The following is a 22,818-nucleotide window of genomic DNA, read 5'->3' on the forward strand; positions in this document are numbered from 1 at the left end:
ATAAGGAAAGGCAGGTTTGCTAGACTCGCAGCACACTTTAGGGAGGCTGGGAGATGAACCGGCTCCTGACCTTAATAGTTCTTGTTTGGTCTGACACACTGTGAAGATAAGAGTGCAGGAGCCTTGCCAGTAACATTTATATAACCCTGTTTGAAACTCGAGAACCAAATGCTAACTTGATAAAGTCTGACAAACAAAAACTGAATGTGCACAGCCAGTTTTTTAGTACAGTAGCTTCAATTAAGCATTATTTTCCTTAAGCTGTGCAGGACATTATAATATTTATTATTATCTTTTTTTTTTTTTTTTTTTTTTTAAGGGGGTGATTACATTCTAGCGCTGATCCTACAAGCTTTCATAAGCTCTCACACAAACCTAAATAGTGATTCAAATCATTCTTTTATGTATGAACAAGGTATCTTATCAGGATTTCCACGATGAGCTAATGAAGGATACGTTGCCTTTAGCAACATTCTCTCCTCCAACTTTAAAATCATTTACTTCACGGTTTTAAGCATTCATGTAGTATTTTGACAGCTGACTTTTACAACACTGGTACTCATACTTGCCTGTTCAATTACAGGCAGCAGAAAAATTCTGAAAGGAGAATGTGTATCTCCTTTCAAGTAAGCATGTGCGGTAACATACCAAATTAACAGCAGATGCAAAACATGCCGAGATAACCCCTTGTAATCGCAGGGGTAGAATTACCTGAGCTAGCATAGCAATCTGCAACTGAAATCAGGCCCACTGGTAATACGTTTTTAAAGCAATCAGGCCGTTTCTTTCCCACAGTAACATAAGCTTAACTGCATTTGCTCATCAATCAGAAAAAAAGTGCATGTCAGAATCGATAACAGAGGGGAACAAAACTAAACAAAAACCGACCAAAGCATTTCTGCCACTTACCTGGAGGGAAAATGCACGAAGAGCAGGAATAGGGATGAGGGCAGCCATGAAAAAAGCAGTCACATTGCTAATAGAGGTAAGAGCCACACTAGCTCCAGTTCTCTTCAAACATTCTCCTGTTCGGTCCTAAAGGGATAAAAACAGATTTATATTAGCATTTACAATCCAAGTACTAGACACCTACAATACCAATAGAGGGGCATCGTTTCTTACACTGTCTTACACTGACGCATAAAGACTGTACCCCAAGACTAGTGTATCTTACTGTAGTATGGAAAATACCTTCCTAGACTGCGACAGTTTGAAGACATTTTGAGTGGAGTTCATCTTTCTAGTCTGCAGTGTTGAAACAGTTAAACAGGCTCAGTCAAGCCTACTGTACTTCAGCTCCACATATTAAGTCGCAATAACTGGAACACACCGAATGCTTTTAAAAAGGAAGACATTTAGTAAATAAAACGTTGAAACGGGAGGCCTCAAAAGTCTTGAAGGGTTAGAAAAAAATAAATAAATAAGCTTGTAAAACCAATTTAACTATTTATGTGTGGGGGTGGAGGGCAACAGATTGCCTTCATCTTGGGTTACCATTCCAAGGAATTGGTTAAGAAGGCAAACTCCCTTAAGCTTACGCAGGTAGAAGACGAAATAAGAGACTCTCCCTGGATTAAATGAGTATGGAGCACGAAATCCACAGCCAGAATTTGTGTTTAGTCATTAAGCTTTCTTGATCCTGCCCCTTCCCCTGCCCTTTGTTTGTGTGGAAAAAACGTAATTATTTAAACAGCGCACCAAATCCTTGGGCAGTAACCATCAATTTAATTACACCCGACTTATTAAAAAGACAATGCAACTCATAATCATTGTCAACATGACAGTTTTATTAAAAAAACAATCATGAGTACGTTCACTGAAAACCTGAAGCCCACTAATTATATTATCTATCTATCTATCTATCTATCTATCTATCTATCTATCTATCTATCTATCTATATATATATATATATATATATATATATATATATACACATACATACATACATACATACATACTTTCTCTGTAATTTATCCTGGAGGTCAGGAAGACTGTATGACAAGACCCCCCCCCCCCCCCCCCCCCCCCATTTTCTTCTTGTTAATAAAACTGCAATAAAACAAAAGGACCACACAACAAGTTTCGACTTTTGTTCACAAACAGGAGGGATCATGTTTTCCTACCAAAAGGTACTGTTTACTTTGGATTTCAACCACATAAAGGCTACAGTAGGATAAGGCAATTAAACTGCTTGGCTCTTGCTAACAAAAGTCGCTGTGGTAGGCCCAGTCTTGTGAAAACAAAACAAGCGAATACATGTTGCTTGAATCCCCCCCCCTCTTAAGCTGACAGACATTTTGCTATTCTGATCTGAAACCTCACACTTAGTGCTGGGAGTCAGTCAAAAGCTATGTGAAATGAAGAAAGAGTAGAGAGAGCAAATAAAGTCTAAATCAGCACTGCACTAGGTAATGTTAAACTGTATTGATCCAACTATTAAGAACTGTAATGCTGATCATTATCAGCTCTCTGAGAAAGAGGTCCACTTCCTTGCTCTTTATTAGCACCAGAACCTTTTTTTAATCCTCTCATTATCATTACACAGCTGAATGCTGTAGTTTCACACACATTAGGTTCTCATGCAATACTTGTTGGACAGAGATATGTCTGGCTGTAGCCAAGGCCATTGTCTCTCACGTTTGTGTAGCATTAAAATAAAAATGAAAACAAAACAAAACAGATAACGGAGGAAGTAAATAGTTACAGAAACAAAAGGAAATGGTTTTAATAGCAGAAGTAACAAAGCCTGTAAAGTATGTTGCATGAGTAAGAACATAGCTAGTCCACTGAGGGAAGAGGTACTGTTAACATCCAAGAAAGTGTTCCTTTTCTGCATCAGCTTCCAAACCAGAGAGGCTGGAGTGTGTTCTGAATGCAGCAGTGTGTTGGTGCACTGACCCTCTATGAGTGGAGGTCAGGAGTTAAAATCCCAATGCTGCCAATTCAGTCCAGGCTTGAGCTCACCTCCAGATAAAGGGAGATACTGGATCCCAATCATGCATAGCCTCAGCAGAAGATGCCAATGTCTCTCTCATCTGGAGGAAGACTTGCTCCTTTGTGCTCTCCAGCACTATTCACTTCTCCAAATATGTCACTCTTAAATTAAATTAAAATATGAAAATCCATCTATTTATTTTGAGGCTTTGTGCAAGTCTCCACTGATCAGTGCAAATGAAACAAAAAGGTGCTAGCAAATGAAAGCAGCCTGATTCAAAAGGGTACGACTGCAAAAAATATACCGAACATACTTTTTAACACTGTGAACTGTGTGTCTCAGCCTATGTCTCCAGTAAAACCTTGTGAACATGCTGAAGTCTTGCAGGCAGTTGTTTAACTGATTTAAAATAGTGGACTATAATTTCCCCTATAGGCAAATTGCCCCCAGAACAGTAAATGTACAATATTACAAGGGCAATTTTCCTACATTGGAAAATTGGGCCCAGTGTCTTAAATAACCTACAATTACTCTGCCTTTACCTCGAAAGGAATTCTTTTATTCTGTCCCGTCTCACTAAATGCATGTGCCAAAAGGAAGACATCATCCACTCCAACTCCAAGAGCAAGAAATGGCAAAACCTACAGAAAGAAGCAAATAAAAAACACAAAGAATGTTTAGAAAGGACACACTTCAAAACTGTCCCTTGGGTGTTTAATCTGTGTCTCACTACTGAAGTTTTTTTTTTTTTTTTTTAAACTCTCGGCAGAAGAATGCAAAGTTCTTCAGTTCTAAGGAGTAGTAACATTGATTTCGAAACGGGTACATTCCCATGATATGATTATATAAGAAATAATAAGCAAAAAAGAATCAGCTTTTCATTCAAGTGTAGTATTGTTCAATCAACAGAATAACACACTGCTGTTATCATTTACACATTTAAAATATAATGTTCAAATCTGAGGATCACCCTTTGCCTGTCAAACTGGATAGTATAACAGTAGCCTGCGCAGTACAGTGTCTGAAAAGATGGGGAGATTCCATTAACTCCATAAAATATACAATAAAATAAAATATATAAACAGCAGAAGAGGTTAAATTGAGGTTAAATTAAACATTCCATCCTCTCAACAATGGATTAGTGACTCTTTACTACCTGAGTTGTTGCAGCATTAAATGAAATTCCAATCAAAGAACACAGGCCCAATCCTGCAGCCACTGACAATGCAACCAACAAGACTCCTGCCAGCCCCACGGCACCTTGGGACTTGGCGCAGTCCCATCGTAGCATGGTTAAACAGGCATAGGCAAGCTGCAAGCAGAACAAAGAGAAAACAACTGAACAAAAAGGCAAAAACATTAGAACACACACCGCTCTAATGTTTTCTGCAAACGAAACTCATTCAAAAACACATTTTTCCAGGTATTTCATGTCAACTGCCCATACTGCCAGATAAACAATTCCAACAAGGCAGATACATATTGCTGAACTTTGCATCTAATACACGGTGCATGCCGTGAATTTTACTTCCATGTTAAGGGTGCACATGCTATGGAAGAAAAAAAAAAAAAATTTTTTTTTTTTTTTTTTTAAACCGAACAAAAAATGGAAAGGTAAGATTTCTCACCATTAACAGGTAACCACTGGCCACTCGGATAACACTGACATCCGAGAATGACTTGAGGATGTCGTCCAAAGTAGTAGTCGTGAATGTAAGCACCTTCTGAGTGGAGTTCAGTGCAACACTGTGTTGAACAGCCTGCAGGTAATAAAAATCACCTTCATAAAAGTATAATACACTGAAGTTCAATTCAAATTGGGTGTTTCATCATTATTCTGATGCAGCAAATTGCCAAACCCCATTATAATGAACACCCTGATATAACAAACATGTCTCCAGATCCTATGGAAGGTCCTTTCATTTTTATATATATATATATATATATATATATATATATATATATATATATATATATATATATATATATATATATATATATATATATATATATATGGGGTTACCCGATTCCTGGAAAGGGTTAATTACACCGTTTTTGCCCCTAAAGCACTACAAACTAATGCACGCGTGTTTGTGGCTGTAGGTCGAAATAATCAAGTTTGAAGGAAGATAATTCAAGCCAGCTGACCACATGCATTTCTGTGCGTTGTTTTATATATATATATATATATATATATATATATATATATATATATATAGTCATATAATATAAATATATTCTTTCCTTATTATCTAACATTGTTACATCGTTGTAGCACTTACTGTAGTGACATCACAGCAAAAAATTCTCTTTATTTAGACATAAATGTACCGTAGTTTTTCGGAAAATTAATGGAGGTTACCTCCAAAAGTTTTGTGTGACACACACTGTCTTTTGACATGTCGTGGTCAATTTTCAAACTCATGTGAACGACCTTTGATCTAGAAAAGTATTAACTGTTACAACTGTGTATGTGTGTGTGTGTTTGTGTGTTCAGTATTGTTTTCTTTTGTTACGTGTGTCGACACAAAATGGTTTATCTAATTAGGGTGTGTGTGTGGGGGGGGGGGGGGGGGGGGGGGGGTGCGGCACTTTTAAAAAGAAATAATAATAATAATAATAATAATAATAATAATAATAATAATAATAATAATAATAATAATATTATTATTATTATTATTATTATTATTATTATTATTAAGAAGAGACTGGCTTGGCAGACTGGAAGGTTTTAATCAATGTTTACCAAGACCTCATTTTTTTGACAAACTTCCAGCCTCCTTGGATTTCCTATTTGCCACAGTTATCTATCTCTTTCTACAATAAGGCCAGGAATTCTCACTACAGACAAACACATTCTTCAGAGTTCTGCTGACTGGCTAGCCAGGCGCATGAGGTCAGAGGGAGCTCTACAGAGGTCATTGCCTTGAAAACAAAGTCCAAATGATGTCACACACACCGACCAATGGGACTGCAGCTGTGAGACAGATTCAACGCCTAGCTAATGTTTTCCAGGCACCTTTTCTCAGTGAGTTAACCAACTACTGACCATCACTGACCGACTGTGGCTTCACTTTGCCTCAGCCTTATTCGTCCCTGCACTTACTTTCGGTCAGGCCTGGAAAAAGGAACCATAGAAAACTACACCACCGTCAATTGAGCTGACCCCTCAATGTCTACATCGAAAAGCTAAATTGCTACACATAGGATTCCAAAAACACAAACAGTTCCAAGTCCCCTCTGCTTTTAAGCAGCAGGGCCTTCGCAGAAAAAGCAGTTTTTTATACCCCCTGAAATTCGTACGAGGAAGACGACACAAAAGCAGGCTTCGCTGCAGGAAGCCACATCTGGAGGCTAAATTGACCATTTGACAGACGCATCCTTTCTATTACACATGCACAAAATATATTGCTTTCTACACACTGCATTGCATTTTATTGCCAACACTTAATTTAAAAAAAAACAAAAAAAAACGTAAGGAATAAAATATAGGAATGACATTAGGGGATTGTCATGACTTCTGAATGAGCTGACAGGACAAAACGTGGCCTCTGTGTGCATTCTAGGGTGTAAGAATGTTTTGGTTGAAAGGGTTTCTTTAAGCTCTCTTCCTATACCATCCCTTGAGCCCTGTAACCTACATCTTGGGCCTCCAGGCATCCTAAACACAGAGACATTTTATAATCGAGTATAGTCAACTGAAATGTTGCATAGAAATGGTAGACAAATGGCTCGTGAATTTTGATATTTTACCTGGTGCTGTGACCTCATATACAAGCTCAATATATAGAAATGACTAATCCAACTTTATCAAAGTCTCTGAAGTAACGCTATTGAGCTTTACCTCAACATATCTCCTTTGCCAAGCCTCCAGAATTGCAGAAGCTTTGTCCTCATTCCAGTTGATATGCAAAACATCATTATGACCCTTCAAATGTTCATACATCTGCTTGGGGGTCATTAACTGAAACATGGTCTGTAAAGCCTGGGCACTGAAAAAGAGACAAGGAGAAGGGAGAGGCAAAACAGGTAGGATGAAATTCATTGTCTCAAAACAAGTCATACTCTTAAAAATATTGAAGAAAATTAATATTATTTGGTAGTAGAGATGTCAGCTTATGAAAGGAGAAAACGGTAGCTTGTGCCGACCTATAATTTTGGTAATTGTAAACCCAGCACTTAAAAATCAAAAAACAAAACAAACAACACAATAAAAATACTTCAACACTGATTTTTTTTTTTTTTTTTTTTTATTATTTGAAATTCTATTTATTCTGGATTTAAATACTGGTATTGAAGACCGTTTTAGGATTTCATAAGTGCTATCACCCCTAGACAAATATTCAACCTCAAAACCTTATAATAACTATCAAAATAACACCTCAAGAAAGATTTAACAATGTTTTTTATTTACATTTTTAGTACTCTGCAACTATCAAAAGTACAAAATGCTGTGTAGTCCAGTAATTCATTCATTATTTAAAGTGAGTTAAACCTCAGAACCCATTTGCACAAACATACAGTAATGGGGAGTGTCAGACTTTGCTTATTGCTGGTGTTTCTTTGTACCTATGTGAGTGATACAGTCATGACGCCCACTATGTAGCCCACTCTGGATATAGAATAATGTATTTTTATACACCTCTCTCTAAGCAGAATACATAATAATAAATACATTAAAACAAAACATGAGTTGTACGGTTTCTGAAGAACTTTATAATGTCCCCTAAAGTGTTCTTAAAAAAAACAGATTTTTAGTGAATTTTTATAGGAAGAGAGTCAAAGTACGTCTGGTCCTGGGGGAGCATCCCACTGAACAATACTTGGTCCTGAAAGGGTTAATTAGCCTAGTGTTTTAGGTGTTTCTCCTTCACCTGGTTAGCCATTCTCTGCACCTGAACATTGGCTGGTCTACTGTCCATTAACACATTACTACAAAGCAACTTCAATAGGAATATTACAATGATTACTGATGCACAATTCATGAATATTACCTGTTTGAACCAACATAAACAATCATTATTGAAAATTTCACCCAAGGGTTTATTAGTAGAATACCCATCTGAACAGATGACTTTGATGGTTACCTTAGAAGTCTTCCACTGCCATTCTTTGTTGTTCCCCCAACAACCAGCTCCTCCTGCCAATGCATGTACTTCTTGGACAGGCCATGACAACCACCGCTCAGAATCTGGGAAACTTCAAGAGGCTGCAAGACACAGTACGGAAGCCATTTAGAAAACAGGCAGCATCAAATCAACTTCACTGCCCGGCAGTCCATGCAGGCAATAATAATAATAAATAATGTAACGCTGCTGACCGTTTTTTTTTTTTTTTTTTAAAGAATAGGTCCCATTTATACAGCAGATACATGCGATTATAAAGTAAAATGAATAAGAAACTAAGCAGACCAGTGCTTTCGTATGCAATGGATGCAGCACTCACTCCAGTGGCGTTCTTGTTTGGGGCTGTGACTGGACAGTCAGGGTCTGAAGGGTTAAGGCAGGGACGGTCCATGTAGCCATGTCCAACCTCCGCTTTGTTCAGCATCATCTCCCAGCTCTCCACTCCATGATGGAGGTTCTTCAGCTCCCCTAGGAATTCCAAAGGGTCAAAGTTTGTCCACTGCAAATGTGGTTTACCTCTGTCAAAGGAATCAGGACTGAAATGATTAAAAAAACACTTTTAATACCAAGCTCACACTAACCTTAGTTTGTAGAATATATGTAGTGTGTAGAAATGTACATGTGATGCATCTCCAGACAGACAGTCATGTACGTAATCCCACACAGTCCCTGATAAAAACTCGTATTCCAGATTAGTTCTGTTGCTGGGTGTGTCAGTAAATATAGACAATGCTTGCTGGCTTAAGTTAGCCAATGCCGTTTTTGAGTAATGAGCAAAATTTCTACGTATTTAACAATTTCTATATCACTTTAGATATTATACAAATAGAATGGCAGCAATTAACTTTATATTGATAGACATACAGTATAATATATATATATATATATATATATATATATATATATATATATATATATATATATATATATATATATATATATATACACACACACACACACACACACACACACACACACACACATACACATACACACCCACACACATACACACTGTACAAATATACTGCGCAGATAAGTACACAGATTTAACTGATAAAGCGATCTGTCAAACAGCATGTCTCTCTGTAACATAAAAAAAAGTTTAACATAGTATCAGGTTAATAACTGTTTTGCAAATGAAATCAATCAAAATAGCTGACCTTTATTACCACTAATGATACCTTACCCCAGCTTACTCTCTGACAGGCTGGCAATCAACCAACAAGCTCCCCCCCGCCCCCCCCCTTTCTCTTTCCTCGATGCCGTCAGACCAGAGAGGCTTTTGGCTGGCTTACTTTGTGGTTCAAACCACATTGTATCTGCTTAACCAGGCTTGAGTCATTATTCCAAGTCTTCCAACCAGAAAACCTAAAATCTATCCTTATCATCTAAAACTGCTCCCTGTACGGTCGAAGATGGCCACTGCAAATTACTGTCAGAGGCATACAAACTCTTGTGAGGAAAAACAAAATAGCTCAAATCCTGACTTGTGCATAATTATCTCAAATGTTTGCATATGCCAGCAAGGGCAACAATGGACTCATTTGGGGGGATGGCGGGAGTTTGCATGCACAATGGAAAAATAAATCAGACCGAGAAAAGACAGATTTACTGGGACAGACTATTAGAAAGTAGGCAGTCCTTCATCAGATCACTAAATTATGAAATGTTTTGGGAGTTTTTTGTTGCTCAATTGAAATACTATTCAAAATATTTTAAGTTTGTGAGCTACTGGCAAAATACTTTTTTTATTTGCTTTATATATAGAATTTTTGCTTCATTTTTTACTCTGATCACCAGCAAAAAGGTAGGTACCAGTTACAGAAGGCTGCAAACTATTCAATTGGACATAGTTAAGTGACATGGTTTCAGATCAATTTGTAAAAAGAAAAATGAAAAAAAGGAAGGAAAAGGGTTTTGCTGAAAACAAACCCAAAGATTATTTTACACTCCTTTTTTAGGTCTGCAGGAAAGAAAAACAAAATAAAAAACAAGAAACAAAAAAACACACAACTGAATTTTACTCACGGTAAATAGGCAATTCCGGACTGTAATTTAGCACCTTCCCAGAAGCAGTCCAATGGTGTGATTATTAAACAAGGATACAGGTTTTCAATAATCTAAGGGGAAGTGGAGAACAAGTAAATTAGTTCAAGCTGAGGTCTGCATTTTCACCTGCCTCAAATGCATATCTTTCTACTTATGACTGATACTTACCAGCTCCATGTAACCAGCTTCAGTAATTAGTTCTCCTGATTTGTAGCACAGATGTTCCAATTTCCATTGCCTACAAAATAAAGACAATTTAATAAAAAGCTAACAAAAAACATCTATTGTTACAGCATACTGTGCATTGGTTTCCATAAAATGTACAGTATAAGGTATCAAGATATAAAAAATGGCTTTGTATTTAATTGAAAACATTTAGTTAATTCCGTACATTATTATCATTTATACAACGCTTACGATGGTGTCAACCAACTGCAGCACACATAGCTTAATCCACTACACTGCAACAGTATGAATAATAATAATAATAATAATAATAATAATAAATCCAGCCTAACAGCCTTGTATACATTAGAATACATAGCCTCTACCATGTGCTTACTGTAAACTGGTATACATGTAATTATATGCAATTTTACACCATCACATCCTTTCCAACCAATCAGACTGCTCTGTTACTAAAGGATGTCACAATACACTACAGCTCTTGATTTGTGTACTGTATGAAATGGAACGAGTTTAAGCTTAAAAAAATGTCTAGATGTACTGAAGAAGGATATGAGAATAAAAAATAAAAAAGTGAAAGAAAGAAAACAGTTTTGGGTATTTTCTTTTTAGAAAGTAATGGTGTATAAAACTGCGATGATTTCTTTTAAGTGCTGTGAACTCAGAGGTTCCAGATTCCAAACACAGTACATCTCACTTCCATTACTGTAACCTGCCGTTTTCAACCTTCAGCTTGTGTTTACTAATGCTGGCCAGTTGTAAACACTCTCTCAGCGACCAGGTATGGCTGCTACTTGATTATACCATTTACAACACTTTCTCAGTAGCTTTGTGTTTAAGAAATGCAGGGTGACATTCAAAAAATTTGTTTTATATGGATTCGTCCCATATACAAGATCCAGCAACACAGTAAATAAGGGCAGGACCTTTATCAGTGTGTCTTCAAGACTTGTTATTAATATTTGTTTATTAGCAGATGCTTTTCTCCATAGCAACTTACAGAGACTTGTTCATGGCAACTGTTCTTTAAGGCTGCTCTCTAGTTCTCTTACCTATTATACATGTAAACATGCACTCTGCTTGCTTGAATTGCAGAGTCCAGGTGCTGTCTCAGCGCTTCAGCTGTTAACACATTAGCACCTTCTTCCTGAGGAGTCTGTATCATAAGCTGTGGATTGAACATGGCCTCTTCTCCCATCTTCTGCCGCGTGTACCTTAACTCCTGGTTCACCCTTCCTCCAACTGAAGAAGAAAAATTACATTGTTAAGGTCAATCACACCAAATAGTGTGGTTTAAAAGATATGAACAGCATTAAGACTCTAAATTGTAATAATCGTCAGGGTTAGAAACTAACAGAAGTCGTGCACCAAGGGCTTCAGAACTTGTGAAGGTATTGAAATGGCCAAATGCTAGGAATTTGAGCAACCAGACCTCTACCTTTCTGAGCTTATTATGCTGGTCACAGCAAGAAGTCTCACCTACATTGTAGAATTAATATACTTAATTAAGGGTAGTTCTGAAACCAAGGACTGCTTGAATGACAAGAAGGACTCTGTGATACAAGTTTAAGTAGATGTCCCTTAATGATTACAGACAGATTAACCTACAGTTAAAATGGCATGTTAATAGTTTATGAATGTGCAGTTCCCACTTATTATGTAACATTTTTTTGGTTAGTACTTTTAATTAATGTAATTAAAAATAGCAAATCTGTAATATGTACAGATGCCTCCACTACAGTATATCACCTTGTAGGGGTCATGCATTGAGGAATCAGCGTTCTGTCTAAGCTTCTTAGATACTGGGAAACTTGCCATTTTGACTGAGAAAGAGTAAATTATCAGCGAGAAACCTTCGGCCACGCATTACCCTTTTAATCCATATTTGTTGCATTATACAACTCTGAAACAATATTCAAACACAAGTATCTCAACAACTTTACAATTTACTAAATTTAAACAAGCCACTCATTGTGGCTCTATCATCCCCTGATCCTATGCAGCGCTGTCGGTTGTTATCATAGACACTGACTGCATGCTTAACTGGTGGCCTGCATAAAATTGCTTTATACTGCATAAAACACTGGCATCTGCACTGCCTTCAATTGTAACCATCTTTAGGGCTACTAATTGTTCCATTCTTAGGAATCCCAAATTCTGTTTTTCAAAAATGGCCAATTCCATTTGTTCCCATTTTTTATCAACGTATTAATAAATATATTTTTTTCAATCAGACTTTTGTTGCTGTAATAGGAAGTAAAGCATCTGAAGACACTTCAGACCTGTCATAATGTTTATAGACATCACCTGACTCATTGCTGGCATTAAAATAAGCAGGAAAACCTCAGAATTATATTACAGCACTTCAGAAAACCAAATGTCCAGCACAGTTGTGAGAATCGTATTTACAGTCTTCCACTAACACTGTAGTTCAGTCTACAAATAAATGTGTTTTGAAAAGACCTGTTTAGCTTTGGTGGCATTTACAATAATAAAATATGAAACAGCTTAGTAACAGTCTAGCAATGTCATGTGACAGTAATCCTGTACAGTACTCCACACATTAAGTTTAGCATTTTACTGACATTATAATAATAACCAGGATGATAAAATATGAAACATTGATAAGGCGCGTTGACTGACTCCTTGCTCTAAAACAGGTTCAATGCTATGTATTACCCGATTGTAATTTAAATAGCGCCCCTTTTAATGTAAATGCATAATTAATCCTCTCAGTTGTTTCATTCCTAATTCTGCAGTGTTATTTGCAAGATTTAAAGAGGTCTGTCTCCAGACAGAATGTCTTTATGAAACCAACGGTGTGTAGTGTAGTGACTATATCCTTTACACAGTAAAGTGATCAATTTCCTTTGGACTGTATAGCTAGAAAAATAGTTTTGAGCTCATTTCGTCATCAGGAAATGCAATTCAATTAAGAAACGGCCATGGTTTAAAATTGCTAATTATAGCTTTATTAAAGGCCGGTAGCGTGGAAAGAAATAAACTAATCAATAATGAAATACGCAATTAATTCAGCTTACTTTGGGAAAGATCCGCCTTGAGCGCAGTACCTTAGCTCTTAGTTTTTCAGCATAGCGGAATGCAGTGCTTTGCCATTGTTGCCGTCTTATTTGCTTTCTTATTCTCTGCATGTTTACAACTGGCATTATGATATTTAATGGTATTGACTCGTACACGATTACGCGAATTTACAGCAAAACTAAGAATCGTTGGTGCAGCCGCCATGTTGAGTTTCATCAGAGCCCTGGAGTAAAGTCACATGATGAATAAACTCGCAAAAAAAAAAAAAATAATAATAATGGGCATGGTATATCTTATTTAATTACTATACACTTAAATGTGTATTTTCGACTAATGTGCCGATTTCATTTTTTACCAGTTTCAAAACGCTTGAGATGAGTTCTGAAATGGTTGTTTTTTTTAAAAGGGAAATAAAACAAAAACCGTCAGTGTGAGTATCGTGATTTATATTTATGTTCACCGGAGTATTTATACTTCTAAATAATAGACGATGATAGTGCTTCATTGATTTTAGTATTCAATTATATGACTTAAAAACTGTAAAGTTCTTGAGCACCTCCGAGCAGCACCCTCTATAGAGGCAGAATCGCCACGCCTGCTTCGCCCAGCTTGTAGATTCGCCGGTACCCGAACGAGTTCTGCAGTAATGTGACATGCATTTTCACAGAGGGAAATCAGAGAGTCAGCTGCAAGCCAGACACAAATATGCTTATGTTAATTCTTTGTAAGAATGGTCTCCAAATAATAGGTTTACCTCAAGAGGCTGGAGTCTCGATTGAGGTTGTTATTTACGATAGTAACTTGAGAAAGTTAGTAAACGGAGTGCAAAGGTTGTTTCCAGTTACTGCGAAAAATGTGCGCATTTCAGCCTTAGAAGGAACTCTGGGGAATCATAAATAAACTGATATTGTATTGCCACTACCTGCACTACAGTCTGAGTAAAGAATGTGTATTTTCCTACAGTGACAATGCAAATGCTTTAATCTCAAAGTAACAGACAGCTAAGTAAGTCCAGTTGAATGGTAACATTAAGACATCCAGTTGTCTTTTTAAAGGAAGTTCTGTTACAGGTCAATTCCAGCAACCATAAGGTAACAGGAGACTCTTTCCAACAGTCATTGAACCACAATAAAAATAAAAAAAATAAAAACATTCTGAGAAACAATAGGCACATTTTCTCATTGTTGGTTGCGCCAAAATGTAAAATAAATACATTTTAAAAATGATCACTTGAGAGCTCCTGAGAGGCGCATCTGGTAAAAGCGCTCTGCCTGGAGATCGCAAGTCACTACCAACCGTGACCGGCAGTTCCCAGGGGGCAGCGCTCAATTGGCCGAGCGCCGCCCGGGAGGAGGGAGGGCTAAGTCGGCCAGGGTGTCCTCAGCTCACCGCGCACCAGCGACCCCTGTGGTCTGGCCAGGCTCCTGCGGGCTTGCGGGCAGCTGACAGCACACACTTGAGGACAGCGTGTGTTCGTCTTCGCCCCTCCCGAGTCAGCACAGGGGTGGTAGCGGTCAGCTGAGCCTACAAATAATTGGATACAACTAAATTGTGGAGAAACTAATAAAAAAAATAAATTGGCGTCGACTAAATTTATGAAAAACAAACAAACAAACAAAAAAAAAAACACATTGGGCAATGTGATGTAACCACTCTATTCTTTTCAGGCTTCTGAAGCCAACCTGATGCCAAAAATTCAGAGGGTACCGCCGTGCTTTAACAAGCACAAGTCTCCAAAAGTTAAATATGCTTAATCGAATTTAACAAATGGTTGAATATTTTCAGACCTTAGTAATCATGTTGGGAAATCATCATTCTTTTCTACCAAGGCCACCCAAGTGCAGCTCATACATTTGTTTAAAAAAAAAAAAAAAAAAAAAAAAAAAATGACTAAGGAAATTCACTTGGTTTTTTATTTTTTCTGGAACCAAAAAAACATTCCCATCTGATCTTGCTTTACAATATGCCTATAATATTCATCATTAATAGTAGCCTTAATATTGGCCACTTGCCCACCCCCCACCCCCATGGAAACAATGCAAGATAAGTAATTACTGCAGACTGACTCAACAGATATTTTGTGAATGGATGTGAAATAATTTCACAATAACTAATTGCCTCAACTTAATTGTTATAGCATACTTCAGGTTGTCAATACTTCCAAATGAGACAAACCTGAAGAACCACTGAATTTTGAAAAAACGACCACGACAGAGTTTTATTTATTTAGTTAAAATTCACACACTAATACACTGTAGACTTTCAGTTGTAGCGACTTGTTTCCAAAAGCGTCTCCAGAAATAATCTGAACAAGTGGATGTAACTGTAACAGCAATTACATGCATTGTACATTGTAGATACAAGCAGGAAAAACATCTGGAAGAAACAGTTGCAGCATCAGTAACAAGGACAATGTCAACATTGGTTAACCATGTTAAAACCTATTAAAGATATTTCCTTCAAGCCTACTCTACAGTAGTTTTCCTGCAATGTTAAAAGGCACACTTGGAAGACTTTTCAGCTGTACTGAGCTGGACTATTTAAACATTTCTCCACACAACCAAACATATCTTTAACAGAAGGGGAGGGGGGAAATCGAAGGCATATTTAAAAGAAAGGCTTAACTGCAGACATTTCAGGGGCGGATTTATTATTTATTTGTATTCATTTTTAAGTTTGTGCTGACAACAGGAATGGACAAAAATGAAGGGAATGAAAATATTATGAAGAAAGGTACCCCACCCCCTCTCAAAAAGCTAATTGCCAGCTGCTGATAGTGACATCTGCTGCTGCTGAAGGAAGACTTGCTTTGATGCACTGCAGCACTGAAGCGTATCTGCTCTCCTTATCGGGCACAGCCTGGTCAGGTCAGCACTCCCCCAGCATTGAGCCACAGCCTGTCACGGCTCCCACCAGCACAATGCTTCTTACAGGACCACCAGCTCTCAGTCAGCAGTGGCACCAGGTCTGGCACTTCTGAACCTCTAAAAAAGGGCAACACTATAAAACTTCAAACCATGACTTTAAAAAAAAGACACAGCAGCTTGTATAATAGATCCAACTTTTCACTTAAAAAAAAAAAAGAGAGAGTAAAAATTAACCAATAAAAAAAAAAAAAAGATTAAATCCAAATACACTTGGATTTTTCAATATATAATCCCTGCACCCCAGTGCATTTAACATGTTATGGTGCTCGGTATGTGGAAAACATTAATATAAATAAAATGTGTGGTAATATGATGTATGGAACAAACTTCAGCCTCTCAGTGCATTCAGGTTGTTGCATAACATTAACCCCTGTCCCCTTTTCTCAGATTCTGTGGGGCTGACATCACCGCTAAGCTCAGAGAACTATTCTCACCATTAAGCAGGGAAGTCTCTTCATTGGTTTTACACTTGAGGCTGCATAGGACAGAACACAATGGTCGTTTCCCCTCCTCTCTAAACTCCACAGCAACCACCCCCCGCTTTTTTTTTTTGTCAGCTTCTCGCAATATTCCCTTTGCCTATATAGAACATCACGTTAGGCTGATTTATTTCCAACACTGCTCCTTCCCAGCATCTGTGCAGCGAAACACACATCACTGGGGGCCACTTTCATGATTTTGTTGCGATCAGGATTAGCTGGATTAGGGGCCGATTCATAGGGACCCCCTGCGGCTGCAAGGAAGTTTCATCACGGGGTCAGTGTGGTGTGAATTACACTCCACAGACACCACCTACCAACCCCAGCTGGATATCACACACACATAACAGCCAATCAGAGAGCAGGGATATCTGATGTAACAATTTGCTGGACTGAAGTGATTCTAAATTTTGATTGGTTTAACCAATAAACAGTCTGAAATAATGTATCCATCTGTTAAATATCCTTATTTTATGTTGGAAAACATCTACAATTATGGAAAACCCCATGGGGAAAAAAGAAGCAAACAAAAGCATAAAAGTCAATACTTTTTTTTCTCTCTCTGGTTAAGATCAAGGGGAAAAAAAAAAAAAAACCTTAAGTGGTACACGATCTTCACACAGTACCGTGAAAGCCATTCACCAAGATCCTTTAATGTCCTATTACTGAACATTGAATATTACTTCCAGTCAAAACCCTCAAATGAAATTTGTACTATAGTTAACATAACTAATAATACTCATTAAATGAACAATTAGTGTTTTCTGAAGAAACAATTGAATTCCACCTCCACAGACCCACCTACCACCCCCAGCTGGAATATCAACAAACACATAACAGCCAAATCAGGAAAGGAGACAAAGGGGATTTTTTTATCGATGTTAAACCAAATTTTTGCTGGACTGAAGTGAATTCCCCTAAATTTTTTTGAAATTACCAAAGTAAACAAGTCCCCCACCCTGAAATAATGGGTACCATACTGTTTTAAAACTTATTTTAAATGTTGGGAAAACAGGTAACAATTAGGAAAAAACCCCATGGGGGACAAAAAGAAAGCAAGACAAAAAAGCAATAAAAAGTCATACTTTTTTTTTTGTTCTCTCGTCTGGGTTAAAGAAATCAGGGGAAAAAAAAAAAAAAAAAACCCTTAAGTGGTACATGATCTTTTCACACATTACAAAACCGGTAATTCACCAAGATCCCTTTTAATGTCCCTCATTTACGAAAACATTTGAACACCCTAGTCTTTTATCAAAACCCTCCCCCATATGAAATTTTTGTAACTAATGTTTTAACCATAAACTATAATACTCATGTATACATTTAAGACAGAAATATGTACAAGTGTTTCTCTTGAACAGGACTGGCTCTTCAAAGCCTTATCGGTTGTATTTTTGCCTTTTTCTTCCGTTAAGCACGTTTAGCAGAAAAGGGGGGTAAGCAACGCAGGCTTTGACCTGCAGCTGTAACACAATACTTTCAAAAAGCCCCTTGACCCCTGACATAAATTTTACACCGCAGCTGGCATTTACACCCTTAACATTACCATATGTATAGCCTGTTCTGTGCTAATTATGCTAATCACCTGTCTAACTACACTGCGAAAAACGGTTGCATTTAGCAGTCCAGTGCCTACCAATACAGCTCACTGTGTGGCTGAAATGTACATTCAGATGGCTCTGAAAAGGCAAGGTTTTTCCGCGTTGCTGCCTTCATTCAGGTACCTGGAAAATGTATTCAAGTCAACTGGTTTCGGCCCGCAACAAAAAAAAGTGATGAGAAAAAAGTGAGCGTGTTCCTGCCCTAACATTCTAAGTCTGCTTGAAAGCAATATGATAAATCAATTGGTGTAGGAAACAAAAAAAGTCATGTGAAACAGTTGCTTTCTTTTAAGAAATGTCCTTACAGCCCACTCCCACCGCGCCTCCATCCCCAGAAACAGCAGCTAAATATTCAACCCTAAAGCTGTTTTCCTCAAGTTGTCCTATTGCATGTACCGCAACAAAACAATTTTTTTTTTTTTTTACCACTTACTTACCATGCAACCAACCTACTAGAAAAAAGTTTCACAGATATTTTTTGATGCAGTTATAACCATAAGATTGATTTGATTTATCTAAACAATTGCGGACCTAAATATTGCCATCCTTTAGTCTTACCCTTGCTGGCGCATCCCTCAGCAGGGGGGCAATTCCAGGCAGTTTACCAGTATCTCCAGAATACCTTTATAGGCTACTGTAATCTGCTTCAAAACGTTTCAATTCATTCAGGGGGAGGTGGGGGTGCGATTGGTGTCAGCAATCGTCATTGTCCATTGATTGCTACATTCATTGCAAGAGAATATTTAATAACTGAATTAACTGTAACATGCAATGCACCAAATTTGCAGCGGAACAGATTATAACATTTGTGATACAGATGTGTCCACAGATCAAATAATTTCAATGCAACTCAGGGGATACCTTCATTGTAACAAGCTGGACATGTTTTCTAGAAACTAATGAAAGCATGTCAGTAAACATATGCCCACATATTAATATTCAGTGTGGGAAGCAATTACCACACCACAAGCTATGTCTCCACATGCGCAGGAAAAAAATAAACTGACAATGGTACATATTAAAGTAAAGCAAAATGAAACTTTTTTTAAGCTTTACATGTCATTTAAAACAGTCAGACAACCACATCCAAGCCACATTTTGCTTCAATTATCTCAATTTCAGCTGCTATTCCCTGCCAGTTTGGAGTATTAATTCATCTGTACTCTCCCAGCTCCAAAAACCTGGCTGTGTAGCCAAAACACAAATAACACTACAACTACTGTGCTCACTGCAGAGCATAGGATTTTTTTTTTTTTTTATGGGGGATGGACCACCCTGCTCTCATGGCAAAGAGTACTGTTTACATTGCAATACTTGACTGTGTAATACATCTGGCATTTTTGGGCAGGATTCCTGCGCCAGGGGCCAAAACTCCTTAAGCAGCGATTTAAAAAGAGTAAAAATGAAAATAAATCAATAAAATCAGTCCTTTGCTTGATGTTTTCTTACTTTCTTGCATATTTGTTTACTTTGTAATAACCTTGACTCCCAACTACATACACACACACACACTCCCTGTACTCTATAAACAGAATAGGCGGATAGCTTCCTTTTACTTCTGCTTTTTAAGGATGAAAGTCGGTAGACTTACAATAAATCCTGCACGTATTGCTCAAACAACCTCCAACCAGTCGAAATTAATCTGTTAATGATACTGTCACAGATACAGTCAAAGTGGGCGGCGTCAGAAACAGGAAAAGGAATGAAATACACAGACAGGACGGATGAATTGAAATGATGATGGCGTGTGCTTGCTCCGGTTTATTGCAAAATAAAAGGGTTTACAAACAAACAGAAACAGGACACGGCACTTTATGCCAAAATAAAGACAAACAAAAATGGACTATACTTAACAAAACACAGTGCACGGACAGACACACTAACAAACACGGTGAGCAGATAAATACAAGTATCGTGCTGGTCCCACCAGCACGCAATAGCAATTGAAATTATAACGCTCCTACTCTCTCTCCCATTCTCCACTCACCGAACACCCAACCCCAAGTGGGTGAAAACATGCTGTTTTTATGCAGCTGTACCAAGACTCGATTGCTAATCAATCATTCAATTGGAGACTCGGTACAACTGCACGTGAATTAATAAAGTGCAATTCCCCGAGCTCACATATTATTACTTTTTACTTGCACGTGAAATGCTGAGCAATCCTCGTGCCTAAATAAAAATATACATTTTAAACACTTGTGTTACACAGACCCGTTTATATCCCGTGTACCAATGACTATACACCAACATTTAACACACCACACACAACATATAACAGAAAATACACAGGGGTTAGCACTTCGTCACAGATACACACGACTTAAAACACTGGCAGTTAATCAAAATTTAACACGTAAACGTGAATGGCGAGTCGGGCAAAAGGCACCAAGTGCAGTTTAAAAATAGCTCATTTAACGTCTGGTTGACTCAAGTGTCTGAAAGCCCTGGGAGCCTAGTACCCCAGACTAGTCAAACTCCTAAACAGCGTTCCAAAAACAAGGTCCTGTATTTCAATATCTTGATCATTTCACTGTGGCACTCCCCTGAACTGAATAGCAGCCTACAGGCAGGTAAATGTCTATCCGAAATGATTAATTCAAATTTACACTGGTATTTCTTATGTTCCCAACTGTGTTTTTATTACCAAATAGTCTGCAGGCCAGCCCCTTTCGAAAGAGAATCCCCTTTATGTAAACTGCAATAACAATTAGTACAACCAAAATAGTCAGAAAACAAACCCAACAGAATCACAGGTAACAATTCTGAAGCTACTGGAAAAGTAAGTCCCATTCTATTTCTATTGCAAAGTTTTAAAATGAACAGGAAACTTCTTCTAGCGGCTTCTACAATATAGATTTCTACATAAGCAATTGTTTTGAGTACCCCCCCCCCCCCCCCCCCCCCCTACCCCCCCAAGTGGACTTCCACAGGAAATGAGCCAGTTACTTCCGCTGATCCTAATTAAGTCAGAAGAATGAAAGGTTGCTAATTTGATATTACATGAAGCCAAGCTAGCATTCTAGTGGACATAGCATCAGTAGGTCATTGACAGGTCAGCTTTGAAGGAAGAATCTAAATGAAATATAAACATATCATGGAAACCAGACAAATCTCCCATAGCTTTGTCCAGCCAGCACTAATCTAAGCATCAGCTGTGGAGCATAATCTAAACACATGAATAAGTCTGTTCATACATCTGGAAGCTGTCATATTCTAGAACCTTCAGTCATAGAGAGAGACTGTATGTACAGTTCAAACATTTAGAGCTGTGTACAAGCTTTTAGCATGCGTTAGGGTCAAGGAGTTGGGGGGGGGGGGGGGGGCGATTGTCTTTATTTTTTGAAGGTAAAAGTTCCAAAAACACATTAAAGCATGTTTGTAAGGCAAGTATGAATGCTGGTTTTTTTTTTTTTTTTTTTTAAACAATATGCCCTATTTTGCATATAATCCTTTTTTTTATAATGTACATTCTCTTCTCATACATTATTTGGCCCTTATCAGCACAACTTTGGATTTAGACTTGACGAAAGCAGGGGTGTCCTGCAATCATATTCAGTTTCACACCAAAATACAATTCATTGGTGTCCGTTTAGTACAGTGGTGCATAGCTCGGTCCTGGAGGGCCGGTGTCCCTGCAGGTTTTTATTCCAACTGCACCCTAAAGTACTTTCTTGGACCTTATTAAAAGCTTAATTGGTCCAATTAACTAATTTAGGGTATGGTTAGAACAAAAACCAGGAAGGACACCGGCCCTCCATGACCAGAGTTGTGCACCAATAGGTTAGTACGTTATGCTATAATGCAGGGTTGTGCAATCCTGGTCTTGGAGGACCGGTGTCCCTCCTGGTTTTTGTTCCAACTGTACACTAAATTACTTAATTAGAACAATTGATAATAATTGGTCCAATTAAGTAATTTGGGACACAGTTGGAACAAAAACCAGGATGGACATTGGCTCTCCAGGACCAGGCTTGGACCCCCCTGCTATAACATATTCTGTGCACTCAGAAAGCAGATTTTGTTTACATGCCACACAGCTAGGCCGAAAGCCTGCTCATCACAGTGTACATCAGTAAGCCAAACAGATTTGCTGTTTGCATCAGAAGGAAGTTTTAAACAATTAAAAAAAAAAAAAAAAACTTAATGAATGCAAGTAATTAAACAACAGCTCAGCAAAATGAAAATTAAAAAAATAAAGTGTCATTCCTCTTAAAATATGTAAGGCTATGTATTTACACTACCGACACTGTATATTTAACACTTTGGTACCAGTGCCTGACCAATAAGTAACTTGAAAAGCTTTTACTGCAAACTGTTTATGCAAATTGTAATAAATAAAGAAATAATGTCCAGACTTACTAGGTTCAGAAAGACATTTTTTCTAAACTGCATGTTATACATGTGTTAGCAAATGGTGCTAAAGAATGCTCCTCCCATAGTGTTCCTCACAGTATTTCATCTCTGCTCAG

The 22,818-nt window shown here is 37.8% G+C and overlaps 1 protein-coding gene across 4 annotated transcripts in view; it reads right to left on the reverse strand.

Moving 5' to 3' along the window:
* Positions 1 to 22,818, reverse strand: part of LOC121314947 (protein patched homolog 1-like) — a 56,125-nt gene that overhangs the window by 25,252 nt on the left and 8,055 nt on the right. For 3 of the 4 annotated variants that reach the window (XR_005950181.1, XM_041248763.1, XM_041248746.1), the window contains exons 3-12: positions 11,350 to 11,539; positions 10,280 to 10,349; positions 10,091 to 10,182; positions 8,382 to 8,598; positions 8,024 to 8,145; positions 6,781 to 6,928; positions 4,565 to 4,696; positions 4,093 to 4,248; positions 3,479 to 3,577; positions 910 to 1,035 (exon numbers count right to left, since the gene is read on the reverse strand). Coding sequence is in view for 3 of the 4 variants with exons in the window: in XM_041248763.1 (XP_041104697.1) it covers positions 910 to 1,035; positions 3,479 to 3,577; positions 4,093 to 4,248; positions 4,565 to 4,696; positions 6,781 to 6,928; positions 8,024 to 8,145; positions 8,382 to 8,598; positions 10,091 to 10,182; positions 10,280 to 10,349; positions 11,350 to 11,539 (1,352 nt within the window). In the remaining variant the exon portion in view is untranslated. The remainder of the gene's footprint in view (positions 1 to 909; positions 1,036 to 3,478; positions 3,578 to 4,092; positions 4,249 to 4,564; positions 4,697 to 6,780; positions 6,929 to 8,023; positions 8,146 to 8,381; positions 8,599 to 10,090; positions 10,183 to 10,279; positions 10,350 to 11,349; positions 11,540 to 22,818) is intronic. The other variant, XM_041248755.1, reaches the window with a different exon arrangement.

Source organism: Polyodon spathula, chromosome 1, assembly GCF_017654505.1.
Source record: "Polyodon spathula isolate WHYD16114869_AA chromosome 1, ASM1765450v1, whole genome shotgun sequence".
NCBI lineage: Eukaryota > Metazoa > Chordata > Actinopteri > Acipenseriformes > Polyodontidae > Polyodon > Polyodon spathula.